Raw genomic sequence first — 10758 nt, forward strand, 5'->3', positions numbered from 1 at the left:
GAGGATAAGTAGAAAAGTGTCTTTTAAGTTTGTACAAAAAACACACATGTCAAAATTGCCTTGCGATGCAAATTTAAAATTGTCAAACTATGAATTTACTGCATCATACATCTCTTACATTCTTCTTCGACTCGCCACTAAAGCTGAGTCTAAATTATTTTGAAACCGAGGAGGCGACTAATGAAAATCCAAAATGGTCCAAATAAATACCGAATGGGGAGGTTTGTTAACCCAAATTTTATACTTTTCAAAATTGAATTATTTCAAAAACGTTAAGTACATGTGTATATTCTGAACCGTATCACTATATCAATTAATTAGACGTGGCATTCACGTTATGGTTATGATCGGCAGTTGTAGAGGGTAACAACAGTATATCATCAACAGGTCCATTAGTTCATTTAAATGACTTGGCTCTGGGTCTTTTATTACCTGTTTTGATTAAACTCTTAAATAAAGTCAACCTGATAGGAAAACAAAAACATGTCAGCTAAGGCGGGGCACATTTTATTTCTGTTTCATAAGTATGCCTGTGGTTGTTAGGAATATCTTACCCCAAATTCGATGAAGATTTATTTTTCCATTTCGATCTTTTTTTATTTCATTTTCAATATAAATGATTTTGTAAAGTTTGATTTAAACACATTTTATTGGTGTCAAATATACAGGCAGATAGGATTGGGCACAAGTTTTCTAAATTATATTAAGCCCTTTCCTATAAAGTTTGACAAAATACATATTGACAAGACAAGACCACATGTTTAAATACAATTATTATGCGAAGAGAGAGAGAAGGAGAGAGACAGAGACAGAGAGAGAGAGAGAGAAAGAGAGAGAGAGAGAGAGAGAGAGAGAGAGAGAGAGAGAGAGAGAGAGAGAGAGAGAGAGAGAGAGAGAGAGAGAGAGAGAGAGAGAGAGAGAGAGAGAGAGAGAGAGAGAGAGAGAGAGAGAGAGAGAGAGAGAGAGAGAGAGAGAGAGAGAGAGAGAGAGAGAGAGAGAGAGAGAGAGAGAGATCAAAATCTATTTTAGTTAAGTATATATTGCTGAGTGATTTGACATACTTCTACATTATCTTCATACGAGTAGTTAATGCTGCCATATAAAAGTTAATTTGGTAAAGTCATTAATAAAAAGCTGTTTGTATGGATTCTTGTGCAATTGAGAAATACATCATAGATATAGAAGGTCCCTATTCTCATTTAAAATAGTTGTATTACTGAAATATCGTGTCCTAGTATGTCTTTGTGGTATGTAAAACTGCTAGCAGCAAGCGTATTGGATGCAATCACAATCACACACCTATCATGTAAATATTGAACAGTTATTAGATTATATGCAACTGTTTACAGACTAATATCAGCAAATGTTTCATTTTGGGGATACAATGTGTATTATTTTTTGAGAACAAAAGCGTTTGAAGAATCTGCAAATATAATAACGTACTTGCAACCTATAGTATGCAATTATTTCAAAGTGACATTTACAACGGGTAAAGAATGAAACACTTTTATCATTCACGACGTTAGTTTCGTTTCTGGATCCGTTTGGTCGGAGTTAAAAGTACATTTCGTTCTACTTAAGGATTCGGCATTTGGCTGTATCTTATATCTAGATTAAGATTCAAACCTTTGTTGAAGAAGTTTAACGGTTAAGGTTATCTTCATTGTTACCTTTTATATAGGTATCAAAATTAAACACGGAACTCTCTATAAAATGGTGTTATGAGCAAGCTACTGCCAGCATAATGAGTATAGAAAAAACAAACAAAATGCTTGCTAAATATTGTACATATTTTAATACTGTAAACTGAATATATTACTAACATTAGATACAAAAAAAATCTAATTATATCTGTAGTCTTCTCTTGTTTGATTTTCCTGACAATTTTTATTGAAATATACCTCAGTACGTCCAGATTAGTATAGTTCTCTAGGTGTAATAATTGCATTATATTAAAAATATTTTAAATGATTATAACATTAGAGTGCTGAGAGATGAATGTTTCTAGGGTAACCTACAATATAACCTTTCTCGTATAACCTTTCCCGTGTAACCTTTCTCATATAACCTTTGCAGTTTTGTCTTCTTTCCTGGTGTTTTTGGTGATTACGGGGCTTATAATGTGAACGACTTAAAGGAAATTTAAGTTTTAAAACTGTTTACCTTCAGAAAAAGAGGTCACTCTATTAAATATATATATATACATAGAATATATATAGAAAAGATCCCACCTTTATTGTGGATACGATATGTATACACCGCTGTACCGGTAAGGATTAAAGTATGTAAACAGTAAGATTTAGATCCAAAGAATTATAAGTTTGGAATGTATTTACATCCCTTTGTTCTGTTAAGGACACTCTAGTGACAAGTCTCTATATCCGGACATTTATATGGGTAGCATTGGAATCTTATCTGTACAATACAAACTTGATATCTGAGTAATTACAGACAAAACAAGAATTGTGAAGGAAAACGATAGGCGACCATGCTCTAAAGTAGAGGCAACAGATCCGGATGTAACGTTTCCATTCACGGGCGGTGAGGCGTTTGTCAAATCCGTGTGTTGTACGGAGTTGAAAAACTCGTATTCTCCCTGCATGCATCTTGTAAACACTTCTAAAGCTTTACTCCGGTTTATACTCATATTTGTCTCAGCTTCATCAACGAATGCATCCAGCATCTTGTACCCGTCAAAATAAGGGTTAAAGTTATCGTTGAACCACTCGTTGTATACTCCATGATTAACCTGTAACACAGAATGTACCAAGTTTACCTCAATATATACGTGTTGATAATATTTCTATTAATCTAAAATGTTTGGATTTACTGTATTTTTCTAACTCTGTAATTCGATAACTAGTGTATGTAATGTTCTGGAGATAAAACATGAACTTCTTCATGCTTATCGTATTTTTTGTTAATAACTTGATACCCGAAATAATCTTGTACACCGAGGAATACAATTTTAGCCTCTATATATCCGAATGCCTTCCTCTACACACACAATTTACCTGTCCATTCCGTAGTCAGGTCCGAATGCCTTCCTCTACACACACAATTTACCTGTCCATTCCATAGTCAGGTCCGAAACCTTTCTCTACCCACACATTTTACCGGTCCATTCCGTAGTCATGTCCGATACCTTTCTCTACACACACCATTTACCTGTCCATTCCGTAGTCAGGTCCGACACATTTCTCTACACACACAATTTACCAGTCTATTCCGTAGTCAGGTCCGACAACTCCCTCTACACACACAATTTAACAGTCCATTCCGTAGTCAGGTCGGATACCTTTCTCTACACACACAATTTAACGGTCCATTCCGTAGTCAGGTCTGATACCTTTCTCTACATACACAATTTACCGGTCCATTCCGTAGTCAGGTCCGACACCTTTCTCTACACACACAATTTACCTGTCCATTCCGTAGTCAGGTCCGACACCTTTCTCTACACACACAATTTACCTGTCCATTCCGTAGTCAGGTCCGACACCTTTCTCTACACACACAATTTACCGGTCCATTCCGTAGTCAGGTCCGATACCTTTCTCTACACACATAATTTACCTGTCCATTCCGTAGTCAGGTCCGACACATTTCTCTACATACACAATTTACCAGTCCATTCCGTAGTCAGGTCCGACAACTCTCTCTACACACACAATTTACCGGTCCATTCCGTAGTCAGGTCCGATACCTTTCTCTACACACACAATTTACCTGTCCATTCCGTAGTCAGGTCCGATAACTTTCTCTACACACACAATTTACCTGTCCATTCCGTAGTCAGGTCCGATACCTTTCTCTACACACACAATTTACCGGTCCATTCATTAGTCAGGTCTGATACCTTTCTCTACACACACAATTTACCTGTCCATTCCGTAGTCAGGTCTGATACCTTTCTCTACACACACAATTTACCAGTCCACTCCTTAGTCAGGTCCGATACCTTTCTCCACACACACAATTTACCAGTCCATTCCGTAGCCATGTCTGATACCTTTCCCTACACACACAATTTACCGGTCCATTCTATAGTCAGGTCCGATACCTTTCTCTACACACACAATGTATCAGTCAATTCTGTAGTCAGTTCCGATGCCTTTCTCTACACACATACTTACCGATTGCAGCTGCTTTCCGAGCCAAGGCCACAACTTGTAACACGGAGTCATGGCCACTAACATGTAAATGGTGTCTTCCGTAGAGGCGATCTGGCGTTCGTAATCGGCGTAGGACTGACATGACTCGGTCAAGTTGATACCTGCGGGGTTCTTAATGCGCCATTTCTCAGACAGATATTTGTAAATACTGAAAAAAGAGAAAAAGATTGCTGCAATTTTATATGTTAATCAGCTAAAGATTATATAATAACGTGAGTAATTTTTGTTCTGTGGTCTGTGAACGATTTTGTGATCAAAAAGAATGTGAAATCACTACTGATTTACCTGTCGAAAGCCGCAGATTCATTTCGCAAATATTCCTTGAGTTCTCCGTCAGGTGCTCGATCAGCAGAGATATCGATGGAGTTTTTAATTTTGTAACAATAGACAGCGTCCTGTATCATAAAGCCCCCTGTGGATATCACCAAAAAAGCAATGAGTATACAATCTCTCTTGTGAAAGGTCCCTCGGATAGGCAACATCAATGACGTTCAAAAATTAAGTTTAATATCATCGTGTTACGGTATATTTTGTAATGTTCTCCAGGAAACTGATTTCGCTTTATTCACTGTCAAAAAAGAAAGCGCGAACTTACATAGGCAGCGAATATTTCTAATTTGAATGAAAATATTGAAAAAATATCTCTTATTCCTGTGAGTACATGTTCACCAGTTCATAGTTCATAAATCTAATAACCGTGAATTATCTCAAACTGGGACAACACCAGATATATAACTTTGTGATTTATTTTTTCAAAAGTATGTTGAACGCAACAAAAGGTTTTCGTAGAGAAAAACAAACACTTTCCACTGATTATTCAGTGACTTGATTAAGAAAATGCGGAGAATGGCGTGTTGCAGATTAACAAAAGTATTCATGAAAAGGTGAATTAAGGATGCAAGTAGGTTGGAATACTACCGAATGCTGTCGGATTAAGACTTCCGTTGGCGATTCCCTGCACAAAATATGTAGATAATGTCTTGTTTCGTATGGCCTCGGTTTTGTTCCAGAGGTACTCTGATAGGGTCATATTTCGTACCGCTTCCGTCTCTGATGATGTTCCGTTTTGTATCACTTCGGTCTGGTTCCAGAGGTGCCCTGATGATGTTCCGTTTTGTATCACTTCGGTCTGGTTCCAGAGGTGCCCTGATTCGGCTTCAGTCCTACTTGTATATAGCATCACTAAACATACAACAAGCAGTTTGGCGGGACATCTCGATACAGCCTGTAAGTGTAAATAAGATGTATAAAAAAACGACAATATAGGCGTCTTCAGGCAAAGCATATAAGAAGCAAAGTCTTCGCGTGGCTTAAAGTTAAGTCTCTGGGAATTTGTGATTCTTTTGTTTAAAGGTCAGAGAATTGTTTTTTTTAGATTTCGTCGTAAGATAAACAAATGTAATAGAGGAAAAGACGACAGTACCTCGTGTTTCACATTGACGCTCACATATCGTTGTGGATTCCATGAAGACATGATGTATTTTTTGGTTAGCTGTTAAAATAACTGAAACCAATATAAAGAAATGCAAAAATATAAGCTCGACAAAAAATTACATCATTTTGTCAACATGCTGCTAAACAGGGGTCTTTTTATTCATGCAGATATGACATTGATCGATAGGTTTCATGATTTTAAATGTTTCAATATACTTTTCTATAAAGAAAATAACATATATGAAGATGTAAAACATTTGTATCGGAAAACATACTACAAAAAAAAAACAAAAAAAAACTCAATTCAAAATTAGTCAATTTATTGCATAAAAGAATGTTTCTATTTCCTCTACTCTACTCATTTTTCTCAAGTCATCAATGCTAAGTAATCAAGAGTATTTAAATATTTAAAGTAAGAAAGTCACTTACGTTTTTGTAGCAAGCTCATCCGCATGCACGAAGGTAATAGAGGTCTGTCTCGTTTACACACGGTCGACGAACATCCGGGTTACGATGAATTCTATCATTGCTCCGTATTTGTGAATCTCATGACTCATATCTCGTATTTCGAGAACTTACTTTTTCGTGAAACTATTTAAAATGTCGTGTATGTGACATCCTGTTCAAGTGTAACAGCTTCTTATGGAGGCGTGTTAGGGTATTCCAGAATATCGTGTGAATGTATCTAGGTACATGAATTGTATGATACCTACTTAGCTGTGTCGTAACAACGGCTTTGTTTCTCGTGATAACGTTGTCATTGTTATGTCGACTTAAATATATCGTTATAACGGTTTATAAGTATGTTTATCAACTATGGAGCTGAAAATGTAGATGTAGTATTTGAGATGTAATAGACATGTGACAGCCTAATATGGTTTGAAGATATCAAGTCACATTCTTGTTTGGAATTCCCATTCACTGCCTAAAACTAGAACTAATTAGTGTTATGTAACACCTTATATGTAACAGCTTCTGGTACGTTTTATATGGAAATGTAAATGAAGAAGGATGAGACATTTTGTCACACGCACTCCCTGGCTCTCTTAACCTCTGAACTCTAAACGGGATTTTTACGATTATATATAGTCATATGCACAAATCGCGTATTGTGAGTAAACAGGTTTTGTGGTTTGGGTGTGTCGGCAGATGAGTTCGTGTGAACGGAAATAATGATTACTTTCGATTCTCCAACCTATATGTGAATACCACTACCATTAATATGACTTCAGGTATATTTATAGATTTTGTAATAAATTCATAAAAGATAAGCAATATTTATATATGACATTTTAGGAATCTAACAAACTAGGAAAACATTTACATTTAAACCATTTATATCTGTATAGTGGTACTTGATGACCATTTATCTTTAAATAACAAGACATTTATTGACTACGCCCGTTGTGTAGACCCATCAAATTTGGAAATCAATGACACTTCCATTTGTTCATATTTTGCCCTATTTTATTGAATTTGAGTTGGATTATGATTATGTTGACATGTTGGTACTTTTTTGTTTTGTTACAAATGAGAATTTCATACGAATGCTGGTGTCGAATAGTCAAATATCACACATATCACTAACGCAAGGCAACTTTCAGTACCATCTGAAAACACGTAAAAACTTTTAATCTTGTTTCTATATTTTCATTCAATTGGGATTTAATGGGTTTTGTTTTACAAAATATTTGAATATGTAACACCTATCATTTATGTTACAGTATAAATCATCAGGTTATGTCTAAAACATAGACGTTTTACAAAATATTTGAATATGTAACACCTATCATTTATGTTACAGTATAAATCATCAGGTTATGTCTAAAACATAGACGTTTTACACCGTGGGATGGGAGTGGAGGAATACATTGTGTACAATGAACTTATTTATCCATATAATGCTCATATGTACCTATGAGTATATTTTATATCTGTTTGTTATTTATATTAGAAATATGTAAACATTATGAAATAGTACTGTCGAATTTCATATTTCGTTCAAATACTTGGTTTATACCAACAATATTGGAAAAAAGGGAACCTCAGTCTAAGACAATGTTATTTAGCTTACAAAAAGTATTGTTTACATTTCACATCAATTGTAAATGATAATGATTTTCCCCCACAAAGAAAATTTAATAAACCATTAAATAAGTGAGAGACGATGAGTAACATGCTCACTCATGCACTCTCGACGTTAACTGGTAAGTTTGACCATTCCACAGACTGACCATCATTTAATATATTTTTGGTGAACAATAAACGGTCTTTTTACGGAGTACAGCCTAACATTTTCAAGAAATACGAATCTTCTGTATTGAATGAAAAGCAATATTTCAACAGCAATTTTTTTTAAGTGGTGTTGAGAGCTACTGATGTTACAATTGTTAAATTCACATCACATGCTTTAGAGAGATGCAGGTCGATGAAAATGATAGAGCAGTTTTACGGTCGGTAATGCTCTCTCAGTGAATGATTTCATTTTGATGCGATGTAAAGCTGAAAGTTTTTAACGTTCATTAGATTGTTTCTTGTTTCTGGTGTCTATTTACCGTGTTATCATTTAGGATTGTCATAGTTTTATCTAATCCGTGTTAATGTAGGACTCTGTCCTCGCATCACGAATGCATTGCTCTCCGTCGTTACGTTTGGTCTATACACATCTATATCACTAACAAGGAAGTAAAGCGCCAGTCATCCGCAAAATTCCACAGGTTATCACGATCACTGTATCATCATAAGTGGTCGTAATCTGTGGAATTCCGAGAATAAGCTCATTAAATCATTAAAATACATCAACATTTTGTTTTAAGATGAGAAAATATTCAGATGTATTGATCATGTAAAACTGCAATGAAACCAAATTATTGCTTCATGTTTTAATCTCTTACATATAGAAATGATCAGTTTGTATATATAGCAGCATACTCTTAAACCTCGATCAGCCATAAAGAAACTGTAGTTTGTTGCATAAAGTAACTCGCACTATCTTACTATAAACGGAAACACGTCTATGTCCGGGTCTCTTAATTAGCATAGGTTGATAAACGATAGCCGACCAAAACATCTAACTTTCATAGGTGGTAGACATTGCTTGTGTATCTAAGGTACAGAAATATGTCGTAACGTGCAGGCCACGTTTCAGTTCATTCGAATAGTGTCATTATGCAACATAAAAATGATAAAGTTTGTACGGAAGCGTATTCCGGCCACGTTTTGTTTGATTTCATCTCGAAATTTCGAGTTAGTAATCCGAAATTTTGAGTTAGTAAGTCGAGTCGAACCCGAAATTTCGAGATAACTCGAAAATTCGACTTGCTAACTAAAAATTTCGGATAACTTACTCGACATTTCGAGTTACTATCTCGAAATTTCGAGTTAAAATAAAGCACAACGTGGCCGGAATAAGCTTACGTAAGTTTGGAAGTAGTGCACCTTCCCATTTTTTTTCTTACATTTCTTGGACTAATTTTTATTTCCTCAGCCAGCTCTTACATTGAGGTCCTTAGCAACACTAACAGGTGCGATTCAAAATATGAAACCATATATTTACCTTTGATCATATTGTGTACTACATACGTCTTAGACAATATTCTGATTTGCACTATTGTGTTGCAGTATCTAATTTATCATGAAATAACGACGTTCACTGGTTTTATTTCCGTGCCTGACCATCCTTTTGATTCCAGGTTATTTTAGTAAACATCACGCTGACGGGTTAACAAACTAGAAGTCATGGTTGTTCGGCAGTTTAGAGTGGATGAAGATATTTTACTCTTCAAAATTGTCGTAACCTGCATGCCACGTTTTCATTAATTTGATTTTCCTCGCTCGAGTATAAAGCTTCAAAATTGAGTCATTTATCATCAATGACAAGCTTTAGAAGGACGGAACTGTGGTACGAGTCAGTTTATTAATCTTACTCATAACATAGTAACGTGTTAATTCAGGCGTGATTCAGAATATTAACAGGTATCAGATAGAAGAGAAATGCGACATTTATTTAATGGTGATGCTACTGCACATACTCATCAAAATCTTGAAATATTTTTTCAGTACTCGTTTGGCACCACTAGTGTGTCTTTTCTACAACCGTTGAAGTGAATATTGCTAACCACATGTGTTTCTTGTGTACAATCCTTGTACCGAATATTGGTTTTCACTTGTGTGTCATTGTACTATCATGGTATCTGAAGGTGCTAATCCCTTGTGTGTCTTTGTACTATCATCGTGTCTGAAAGTGCTTATCACTTGTGTGTCTTTGTACTATCATCGTGTCTGAAAGTGCTTATCACTTGTGTGTCTTTGTACAATCATTGTGTTCGAAGATGCTCATCACTTGTGTGTCTTTGTACAATCATTGTGTTCGAAGATGCTCATCACTTGTGTGTCTTTGCACAATCATCGTGTCTGAAAGTGCTTATCACTTGTGTGTCTTTGTACAAACATTGTGTTCGAAGATGCTCATCACTTGTGTGTCTTTGCACAATCATTGTGTTCGAAGATGTTCATCACTTGTGTGTCTTTGTACAATCATCGTGTCTTCAGATGCTTATCACTTGTGTGTCTTTGTACAATCATTGTGTCTGAAGATGCTTATCACTTGTGTGTCTTTGTACAATCATTGTGTTCGAAGATGCTCATCACTTGTGTGTCTTTGCACAAGCATTGTGTCTGAAGATGCTTATCACTTGTGTGTCTTTGTACAATCATTGTGTCTGAAGGTGCTTATCACTTGTGTGTCTTTGTACAATCATTGTGTCTTAAGATGCTAATGACTTGTGTGTCTTTGTACAATACTTGTTTCTGAAGATGCTAATCACGTGTGTTTCTTTGTACAATCATTGTGTTCGAAGATGCTCATCACTTGTGTGTCTTTGCACAATCATTGTGTCTGAAGATGCTTATCACTTGTGTGTCTTTGTACAATCATTGTGTCTGAAGGTGCTTATCACTTGTGTGTCTTTGTACAATCATTGTGTCTTAAGATGCCAATGACTTGTGTTTCTTTGTACAATACTTGTTTCTGAAGATGCTTCTCACTTGTGTTTCTGTGTACAATCATTGTATCTGAAGATGCTAATCACGTGTGTTTCTTTGTACAATCATTGTATCTGAAGATGCTAATCGCGTGTGTTTCTGTGTA

The 10758-nt window shown here is 35.7% G+C and overlaps 1 protein-coding gene across 2 annotated transcripts; it reads right to left on the reverse strand.

Annotated features, from left to right (window-relative positions):
• Positions 1-1862: 1862 nt before the first annotated feature.
• LOC132559716 (uncharacterized) lies at positions 1863-6449 on the reverse strand. Of its 2 annotated transcripts, XM_060224339.1 has the most exons (6): positions 6039-6449; positions 5599-5679; positions 5094-5400; positions 4461-4587; positions 4137-4323; positions 1863-2749 (listed from the first exon to the last, which is right to left on the reverse strand). In XM_060224339.1, exons 2-6 carry the CDS (start codon positions 5647-5649, stop codon positions 2390-2392), a joined length of 1032 nt encoding a protein of 343 aa, XP_060080322.1. In that variant the 5' UTR covers positions 5650-5679; positions 6039-6449; the 3' UTR covers positions 1863-2389. The 2 variants fall into 2 exon arrangements, with proteins under 2 accessions (XP_060080322.1, XP_060080323.1); XM_060224340.1 differs by lacking the exon at positions 6039-6449 and having other exon boundaries at positions 5599-5755.
• Positions 6450-10758: the final 4309 nt, after the last annotated feature.

Source organism: Ylistrum balloti, unplaced genomic scaffold (genome assembly GCF_031769215.1).
Source record: "Ylistrum balloti isolate Yb309-2 unplaced genomic scaffold, AGI_CSIRO_Ybal_v1 Utg370956, whole genome shotgun sequence".
NCBI lineage: Eukaryota > Metazoa > Mollusca > Bivalvia > Pectinida > Pectinidae > Ylistrum > Ylistrum balloti.

Coding starts and splice junctions, on each gene's coding strand:
- LOC132559716 (XM_060224339.1), bottom strand. CDS start 5,649: ATGTCTTCATGGAATCCACAACGATATGTGAGCGTCAATGTGAAACAC. Junction 4,588..5,093: donor TCTTAATCCGACAGCATTCG/GTAGTATTCCAA, acceptor TGATATCCACAG/GGGGCTTTATGATACAGGAC. Junction 2,750..4,136: donor TCGGAAAGCAGCTGCAATCG/GTAAGTATGTGT, acceptor TCTGTGTTACAG/GTTAATCATGGAGTATACAA.